Here is a 10,376-nt window from a genome sequence, read left to right as displayed (position 1 = left end):
GAACGTGTGCGCGTAACCTCCGGGCACGCCTTGTTATCGAATTGTTTAAAAATAGAAAAAAAAGAAAGAAAAAAAAAAAACGAAAATACGTACGTTTAAACTTTCATTTCGAAATCCCGTTCCGTGTTTCCCCGATGGAAGCCCGACGTCGTTCCCGGAGAGATCGAACGTAACGTTCTGTGAATTTTGTGTCTATTTTGTCGTCGCTCGGCGAATATCGATCCTTTCTATCGGTTCGTTGTCGCGAATTGGCTCCGCGCGGAGTAAACTATCGCTTTCACAATTTCGCTCGGGTAAAAGTCTAGCCGGGATACCGTGATCTCGGGGATCTTGGACGATTTCGAGCGGCGACTGCAGCTGGAAGAAATAAACATCGACTTACATCGTAACGCGTCGATCCTCTATTGGCTCTGTACGACTTCGAAACGTTCGATAAAAAGATTTCGTTCCCCTCGGAAAACGAAATCAACTCCGTGTACGATTCGAATCGTCGCGAGGAGAAACGGATCGTTCAACGAGGATCGTTCTTGATCGAGCTAATGACTCGTTTAAGCGAACCTTGCCTAGCGTTCTTCGCTATGATTCGTCTCCCCGCGATCGTTACCGTGAATAAAACTGCGACGCGAAAGGAAAACTGGTTCGTCGCGCGGGTGAGTTACCGTCGTCCGGTCTCCGGGAACCGTATTCGAACGATCGCTCGTAAAAGTTAATCGAATACGGCCCGGTGGATTTGCAAAAAGAACGATGGATCGATCTTCCGTCCGTCGGTTCGTACCGGGAAGAAACCGGGAAGAATCCCGAGCGGAAAGAGCAAACGACGACCCGGGACCATCGTGGTTTTTTCCGATGGTCGAGATTCGCGCGTCGCGTCTCGCATCGCGAACGAGGTTAAACGTCCGCCAAGAAAGCCTCGCGAACGTTCGACGGACAACGAAAGTACAACGGGCGCGAAGAAAATTTCCGTGCCGGAGGAGCGAAGGGGAAGAAAAGTGCAACCTGCAAGGCGCACACTCACGCACGTCTCGGGGTTCCCCTACCTCTTGGCCCGAGAGCCGGTGCACAGAGAGGTGTCCGGAGACGGAGAACCGCCGGTATATATCATCGCGTCGTCGTCCCCGGCCCACCACACACACTTTCGTATTTATCGGGACGAAGTAGGGGAGGAAAGGCCACGGACGTACCTTCGGGCCAGTGCGTTCCGAGATTTCGCGGTGAGAGGACACCGAGCGGACGATTCCAGCGGATTTTATCGTCACCGTGCGGGCCAGAGATCCACGTTCCCTCGAGGAAAACCCCGCGTACGTTTCGTACGTGTAGACGCTCGCTCGCTGCTCGAGGCACCGTCCTCGATACGTCTCTCTTTCGGTTTTTCGCCAAACTCGCTCGAGTAGGAGCTACCCCCCACGACTTTACCCGTGAACCGGCGCACACGGAAGAATCTCTCCGGTATGGCTTCGACGATCAAGGTGAGTGACGAACGTGCAACAGGTAGATACACACGCACGCCCCTGTACACGTACGCGCACGGTGATTTAAAGTTTCCGAGTATCCGAAAGGGTGTCTCCCCTGTTTCTCCCCGGTCTCTCCTCTGTCTCTCCCTCGTCTCTCCCTCGTCTCTCCCTCGTCTCTCCCTCGTCTCTCCCTCGTCTCTCCCGCTTCGCTACCCCCTCCTACTCGTTCCTGCGTGACAGGGACTCGAATCAGGCTCGTCGTGGCTCCCGGGGACGTTGTTCTGTGCGCGAATCGTCGAATTCGATATCCTGGCCAATCTTGCGCGTTGAATACTTAGGAGACGAGCCAGGAACGGTTCCACGAGGCGTCCTCGGAGACGCGTACCTGTAGCTTTTTCACCCCACCCTCCGTTCTGGGAACCCGCGCATCGCGAATCGCCGATTGTTTTCCGCTTAAACGGTCCATTAGCGCGGTAATCGTTCGCTGGGGGATTTCGGCTTATCGGCTATCAATGGTGTCGGGGGACGCGCGAAAATTAACGGGAAAAGGGAGAGTCAAGTACGGATCGGTGATCGAAACGATTCGTTGGTATTCTTTCCAACGATACCGAAACGTTCGTGGAAAAGGAAGTATAGAATATAAGTTCCATCTTGTCGCTCCAACGAAATTCCCTGTCTCCGGGTGTAAACGAGTTATTCGACCCAGTCTTGTTTCAGCGTCGAGAGAAGTTGATAATCAAATGGCGAGGTGTCCGGGGGATACGGAAGATGAGATACAATTCCCACGGATTACTTTGACGAGGCTACTCCGAGCGCGAGTCGTCGCTTCTCGGAGTTTCGTCGTCTTTCGTGAATTCATCCAGAACCCATTTGCTCGGTTTGCACACTTTTCCTAAATCGCTCGCGTTCAACTTTTCCACGAACTCGACGTTCGCCGTCTAGATGTCACCGGGGGGACTCGCCTTATCCGGCTCGGGTAAATGCGAATTAAGACGAGGATATAATCTCCCGAAACGATCTTAATATCTTGTTTTGTTATATTTAACGAAGGAGCTATCTTACCGCCGCGTTTCCTTTGCTTTTCTACGTAAACGTTGCGGAAATGTTTTCTGGTAAGATCATCGATCTGACAAAATGGAGTATATTCTTGCGAATGCTCTTTCGACAAATTATTCATACGATGCAACCTTCTTCTCCGTACCGGACGACGCGTTTCGGAACACGTTTTTTTGTATCACCGTGAAATATTCCACCGTACCGATTCGACGGTACTCGTTCTCTCTGTGACGCAAATAATGCGATGTTGGTATTCTTTCGCTACTCGCACCTTCTCGTAACGTTAATTCGTTTCCAATCCGTATCTACCGATCGATGACTCATGGGCGTGCGTTGTATTCGAATCTCATTGAGCCGGTGGTCGATTCGATGGCCTTCCTTTGCGGGTTGAATCATCGAGTGGCTCGTGGCGGTACGTTGCGAACTTTTTGAACCATTTTCAAGCGGCGCGTGCCACTGTATACGTTCGAAATGCCGCGCATATTGCGCGAACCACCTGTGCGGTATTTGTTTCAAGTTTTACAGACGTACGGGCAAACAGGACGACACGAATACGAATCGTTCTCGCGTTCGCGTATTTGCGCGGTGAACGTCCCGACGAGCGTGTTCGTTAACGTCTTACCGAGCATCGTAAACAATTAGTAGCGTTTCTAAAGCGCTTTCACCGGCTCTCGCGCAAAATTAAAACGTCACTCTTCGTTCGCCCGAGCATTAACCGAGCACGGTCTCGTCGTCGTCGTCGTCGTCAAGGTAAACGTTCGACCAAAAGAACACTATTGTTTCGCAACCGCGCTGAACGTTATTCACGTGCATACCTATCGAAAGTACCGCGATATCGTAATATCCTGTAATATCGCGATAAGTTTCCAGAGCGTAACCCGCCGTGGTACGGATTAAGCGAACGATTCGAAAACTGCGAAACATTTTCGAGGAAAAGCTACAACGGAACGTCTCCCGCTCGGGGTCGTGTTTCTTTTCCCGTTATTCGCGGAGGCGTTCGAAATCCTCGGGATATTAAAGAGCGGATGTACGTCGAGGAGAGGAGGAATCCGCGGTGATTTGATCGTAACGGGGAACGATATCGAGAATATCACGGGCGGTGTCGATTTTCCGATGGAATGGTACGCATTCTGTACGCGACGAACGCGACGTATTCATTTTCGGCGTTCACGGTGTGTAACAGTTGGGTCGAAAACGAGCTAGGCGAGCGGAAATCGATCGATTCCCGCGATTTCTTGTCCTTTGGCCGCGCGAAGAAGTTATTAAATTCCGGCACGTAGCGCGCGGCTCCGCTCGAACGATCGAGACAGAGAGCCTTTATCGACGACGCCGGCGTCGCAACGTCGTAACTCATGCGTGCCGCAATCGTACGCTTACGTGTACGTCGCCGGAGACGGCGGCTGCGTGGAATAACAAACCGAGCGGAACGATTTCTTGGCTGTTGGCTCGCGACAACGTCGCCCCGTGGCCACCGATTATTCACCGGACGATCTCTTGCGAAAGGGAATTAATTAGAAGGTGGTGCTCGTTCCGATCCGTGTATCGATTTCTTCGATCGGACACGATGCCCCGTGTGCACGCGGTGACTAACGATCGAGGAGATGCAGCACTCATTGCCAATTAAATTTCTCCTATCGTTCGAAACTCGACGCACTCGTTGCATCGCGTTCGATTGAGAAAGATTCCATACTTTCGGGACATTCTCGATCCATGGATCTCGAGTACACCGATCGAACGGAACAATCCGCTTTCGAGCCGTACAGTATCGACGAGTTCGACGGTTAAAGTTTCGCGAACGTTTCTGCTCCAAGTTCGAGGTTCGAGAGCGACTCGATCGATTCTAGATGCGCGCAGCTCGAATTCGAGAGACGGACTAACGCTCAGGATGGCCGAATAATCACGTGATCGGCGAAAAATCAATATTCTTCGCTGTCGCGACCTTTCGTTCTACGGCTCCTGCTACCGGCATCGACGGTTTAACGATACTGGCTTCGTCCGGCGAGCCTTATGGCACATTAGAATTTAAACGAAGGCTCACGGAACTCCCGACACGGAGTCTCGAAGGCGTTCGTTTCCCTCCGATCGCGAATAATTAGCGACACCCTTGGGGCTACGGTTACCCCACGGATGTCGGGCTACTCGTAAAATCGTAGACACTCGTTCACGGGATTTAGGTCGTTGTACAGGTTGAATCGTTTAAACGGGACTCCTTAAATAACTCCGTTATTTATGGTTCCACGAAGAGACTCTTCGGAACAAAGTTGCACCCTTCGAAGGGAGCATGTTTTTTACAAAAATTCAAGTTTTTTACAAACTTGAAAACGAACGTCATCTTCTTTACAAAAGTTCAAGTCGATTCATCGATGTCTGTTTAAACCCTATGTTCGTTTCCGATATTCCTGGAGAGAATAAAGAAACATTTCAACGACTTTCTAAACGTGATAATGTTCTTAGATTTCGAGCGGTACCACCGATCTCTTTCGCCTTAAAATTATTACGTACTCGAGCAAGTTAAGTGCTCGAGAGTACCTAAGAATCTTGACACAGTCGTTCGTTCGTATTCAAGAGCACGAGGGTAACGAACGGCCATTCCCGGTTAGGGTTGCGCTCAAAAGCGTGCCCTGGTTTCTCAGGGCGCATTATCGGAGCTGGAAGCAGTCTCTCGCGATTACGGTGGCTCGGCTGGTTGATTATACTTTTTATTCGATCGGCGTGTAATCGTCGATGGTAAATTTTTCGGTTTCGATGGAAAAGTACAATACGATGAAGCGTTCGATCGATTACACGATCCACGTCGTGGAAAATCTCCCGCGATATCCTAGCATTTGGTCTAGCATTGCAATCGATATCCAACTATTTGAAATTCGGTTCCATCGTCGACGAGGTAAATCGCGATCCGGCGGGGTATCGATCGCGTATCACCAGGCGTCGCGTAATTATCGTCCATCGGTCGCTGGTCGATAACTAGACGATTGTAAATTAATTTAATAACTGGCCGAGCAACGCCCGCGGATCCGCGCGCGCGAACAATAAATTGTTATTTATCGTCGAGCGTACGTGCGTGCGTGTGCGTGCGTGGGCGCGAGCGCGCGAGGTTTCGCGTCGCGCGGAAACGATACGCCGCGACGGAATATTACGGGCGCAAACAGCGCGAGTTTTCCCGGCTCGTGCTCGTTTAAACCGGTGAATTATCATTCATAGACTGTGACGATAATTAACGGGCCGTAGCCGTAGGTCTCGCGAGCCGGGCGCGAAACGGTCGACGGGAACCGTCAGCGTCTACGCTCGCGACCGTAATAACCGTGAAACGTTACGGTTACTATCGTCGACGGTCAACGTGACGGCAATAAAATCTATATCACGCAGCCATTTGCCATTCAGCGCGACCAATAATTCTTCTAATCCGCGTCGATTCGCGGAAGTAAGCGGTTTGCGTGCGCGTACCCGAGCCCGCAATCCAATCCACAAATCATCCCTCGTGGCGCGTATATACAGGGCCGCACGGCCGTGTGATTTACCGAACCGGTCGCGATTATTAGCATCCGAGCCGTGGAAAATCGAAACTCGTTTCCCCCTCGACTACGAGTACGACTACGAGTACGACGACGACGAAAAGGACGAAAAGTCGCGAGGTCGCGACCCGATCGGAAACTCTCGACTACGGTTTGCTCTCCGGAGTTCGCGACGGATTCTACTTCGCTTCGATGGCCACGCGAGGCGAGCGTAGGATCACCGTCGACGGTATGCACGAAAATCCACGAGTTTCGCGAGCTCGAGGACAGATGGAAAAATTCGTAAACGACGCGAGGAGGTAGCTCGTATCGCGTGGCGAGCGATGTAAAAACGAGCACGATCGTTAGAGACGGCGAGATAAATAAAATTGAACTTGGAAATATATGGATGCGCGCGTCAAGGGTGCACGGAGGGACGGTGGAAAAAGAAGAGAACCTCGTTTAACCGAATGTGTGCACGTCCGTCGGAAAGGACGCGGCTACGATTTAATTGGTACTATTTTCTATATCCCCGTGTCCTCCTGGCCGAGCGGATTCCATAGTTTTTCCAATGACGAACGATCAATCGGCGACTTCGAAGAACGGTCCAAGTCAAGATCGCCGGGGAGAAAAAACATGACGTACGGCGAATCCTCCGAGCGATAGATTCGTCGGTTGCGAAGCTTTCCACGGTGGTTCGGGAACGGTAACGTCGCGTCGGCTAATTTACGTCGCTTCCACGGCCACGCGATTCTTCAAATTCCATTCCGAGTTCCATTCCATTCTCGCGCGACGGCCTCTCCCCCCGTGAAACAATCCTCTTCTTCTTTCCGGCGTTTCGCGGTTGCACCGAGAGCCGTTAAGAGCATCGTCGGTCGAAAGTTCGGGGTATAAAAAAAATATTGTCCGCGATCCTTTGCTCGAGAAAGGGTGCACGCTCGCGAGAGGGTGTTCCGTGATTCCGGGCTCGGTGGTCGCGCGCCCTTAACAAGCCGTATCGTTCGCGTTGATATTATTAAAGGGAAAAAGGGAGCCGCGGTCGAGGGGAGCGGCGCGAGAAGTAATTTAAAAGGTAGCTCGTTAGTCGGTCGAGGCGCGCGAGTGCGATGTACGCGAGTGCAACGAAACACGGAAGCGTGTCGAAGCGGCACACCGGGGCCAACAGAGGCAAACAAACGGAGGTCGTAGGTAACTCGCATACCCGTCGTTACTCACGGCGGTTGTTGCTTGTTTAGCTATGTTAGCTTTGGCGTGCTTCGCCGGGGCTGCGTTTAGCCGCTGTCTGCCACTAGCCCTTCCTTATCCCCTTTCGTTATTCCATCGCGCGCGTACGTGTACACGCGCACACCCACTCCTTTCGAGCTTTGTCGTTCCGGGGGCCCGATGCGTTTGCCAATTCCCTCCAACCCTCGACGTCGACCCGTGCGACCCGCTATCTATCCCTTTATTATATTCGTATCTAATTTCCTCTTCTCGAGGACCTCCGGAAACTTTGACTCTCGTTTACCCCTACTCGACCGTGCGCAAGCTCGAGCAAATGGAGTAAACAGTCTCGCGTCTAATTTCCTTCTCGAGCTTCGTTCAACCTGGACTCTAACTCGCGTTCTTTCCGTTTTCCGCGGTCTCTCGAACCCCGAGCGGATCCAAACGGTACGAGATCCTTCGACGCTGATTCAACTTTAACGCCTTTTTCCATTCGAACGTACCCGTCCTCTTTCGTCCATTGCTCTACGGAGCGAACGACGACAAAGTCGATCCTAACTCAGAGACGCGCGTACTATCCAATTTAATTCGTAACTTTTTATTCGAGCTCGCGATATGAAAAAAGTACAGAGTCTCGAGCGATACGCTTTATACCGCGGTCTGTAACAGAGCCTGAAAAAATATGCGTCCGCGACGATTGCACCGCGAGTCTCGCTCGATATTACGATGCAAGGGGGTTGATTCGAATAAAGCCGACCGTCGTTACCCGAAGAGTTTCAAAAGTCCGACAAAGGTTTCTCGGTTAAAAGTATCACGAACGGAACTCGTGTTCTCGACTTTGTAACGGAACGACGCGGGAGTTGGGAAATACTACAAGCATCGAATTGCATCTATTATACATTGCGGGAACGCGGCGCGGGTCGAAGAAGACGCGAGAGACGAACAACTCGCGGAAACGCGACCCTTGTCCCCGTGGCGAGGTCCTTCGAGTTTTAATCGACCCGTCGATTACTCCGCAAACTTCGAACGCGGCAATTCCGATCGCGGACGTTCGACACCGAAAGTCGGGGTTCGTCTTCGCGCGTTCGGTGCACGTCGACGTCTCGACGAGATTTCGAATCCCGTGCTCGCTCGTTGATCCGCGAATTCGGTTAATTGGCTCGCGTCGACGACGAAGCGGGGGAAAAAGGTCTTTTGGTGTCCCGAGTACGCGCGCAATCTCTGTTTACCCAAAAGCGAATATTTAACCGTTTTGCGAACGATGTTCCAGCTGATGGTGGTCCTCGTTTGCGCGGTGCTCGTCTGCACGGCTGCGGGTGAATCGGAGGAAGGACAGACCGGAAGATCGCGAGTCTCCGACGATCAACTGAACATCGCTCTGGTGGACCACCGTTACCTGAAGAGGCAGCTCACGTGCGTCCTGGGGGAGGTGCCCTGCGACCAGATCGGAAGACGTTTAAAAAGTAACGCACGTTGGCGCGTAATCCCGGCGGGAGACAAACCGGTCCGTGGCACGAGATTAAAATAACGCTCACCTTGTTTATCCCGGTTCTGCCCCGTCTCGAGGCGAACGAGCTCGACGACCGCGACGAGCTCGACTCGACTTTTTTCATTCGCCTTTCGAGCTCGTCGCGAATAATCGAGACGTTCTCCATCGGCCCCGCTACCCTCGTGGAATTTATCCCGCGAGTAGGTATCGATCGTCTTCGTTACGCGGTTGAAAAATTTAAAAGAGAAGCAATTACCTCTCGCGGCATAACCCGAAAGGGCCAGGGGTGGGTCCCGGGTAGCGGCGGGAATCGCTATTCTCGTCGATTCAAAGGATAAACCGATCTCCGTCGGAGTTAACCCCATTTCGCGGGGGAAACTCCCGGCGGCGGTCGGAGGAGAGCGGCGAGTCATCGAATTGCTTAGATCGGATTTATACCCGTATTTCGAGGGGCCCCGGCCGGTGTGTTTCTACGTCGAGTTTGCCGATAAATTTCTATAAAGTTACCGGGCAGAATTCGATTTAACCGGGGCGTTGTTATCCAGGTTTAGCGCCGCTGGTTTTGAGGGGCTCCTGCCCGCAGTGTACCACCGAGGAAACACGACAGATCAAGAAGGTTCTGTCGCACATTCAACGAACCTACCCGAAGGAATGGTCGAGGATATTGCAGAAATACATCGGAATATCGTAAGACGAGGGATAACGGGAGCAGCCGGGAGGGAAAACGACGATGCCGGGGGATACGTACGCCCGATAAAGAAAGAAAAGAAAGAAGGGGAAACGAGAAACCGAGACCGTGGAAGAAAACGAGGATTTGTTTAGAATAGGCCCGACCGACGATCGATCGGGTGCGTCTGGCATCGACGTTGCTTGTTACGAGCCGACCGATTAAAAAATGTCCTTTTCGTGCGTTCGAGACGTTTACGCTCGATGCGCTCCGTCTCGAACCTACGGCGTGGACGTTTCGCGTCGCGAGCGTTTTTGCTACGGTACGGCCATTTGTTAACCGCTTGTAAAACCGTATTTTATACGTCTCGTTATCGATGATAATAATTATAATATATACATATACATATACGTATACACATACACATATATATCTATATACACATACGTATACATATAGTTGAATAAAGTGGGTTCTCCCGTATGTAAACCAGAATAGCTTTGCGAACGCGAGGCTCGCGCTCGAAGAGTCGCGTGCGCTCGACTTAAGCCGGCGAGCATCGGCTCGGTTATCGGTCGCACACGCCACCACCACCGCCACCGCCACCGCCACCGCCACCGCCACCGCCACCGCCACCGCCGCTACCACCGATCGAATTTTATTCGCGGAACGAGGAGTTACGGAGCCGCCCCGAGTATCTCCGCGACTCTGACGTCAGAAGCGGCGGACAGTAATAACGGTGGATATGCGAGTAGTGGGAAAGTAATAAGCCGGTTTCACGTTTTATATTTTATTCCCCGCGGCTCCCGCGACTTGCTTCAATTTCGCTGTATTACAATAGACAGCTTTATTCCCGTAAACTGCGCGAAGAATCGTTCCACATTGGCGTCGCTTTATACCGTCTGAACCCTCTCGACGAAACGTTCTCCACCGTACGAATATTCGTCCTTCCGTCCCCAGCTCCACTCCCCCACCGCTCCCGAAACGCGTCAGTACGCCCGGAGAGAACGCGCGACGAA

The 10,376-nt window shown here is 52.1% G+C and overlaps 1 protein-coding gene across 1 annotated transcript; it reads left to right on the top strand.

Annotated features, from left to right (window-relative positions):
- Nucleotides 1–1,170: 1,170 nt before the first annotated feature.
- Nucleotides 1,171–9,840, top strand: Csp2 (chemosensory protein 2). Its single transcript, XM_076320256.1, has 3 exons — nt 1,171–1,466; nt 8,472–8,664; nt 9,236–9,840. Exons 1-3 carry the CDS (start codon nt 1,449–1,451, stop codon nt 9,379–9,381), a joined length of 357 nt encoding a protein of 118 aa, XP_076176371.1. The 5' UTR covers nt 1,171–1,448; the 3' UTR covers nt 9,382–9,840.
- Nucleotides 9,841–10,376: the final 536 nt, after the last annotated feature.

Source organism: Ptiloglossa arizonensis, chromosome 9, assembly GCF_051014685.1.
Source record: "Ptiloglossa arizonensis isolate GNS036 chromosome 9, iyPtiAriz1_principal, whole genome shotgun sequence".
In the NCBI taxonomy this organism is placed as follows: Eukaryota; Metazoa; Arthropoda; class Insecta; order Hymenoptera; family Colletidae; genus Ptiloglossa; species Ptiloglossa arizonensis.
Note: the sequence above shows the minus strand (reverse complement) of the source record. Positions and strands in the feature narration are given on the sequence as shown.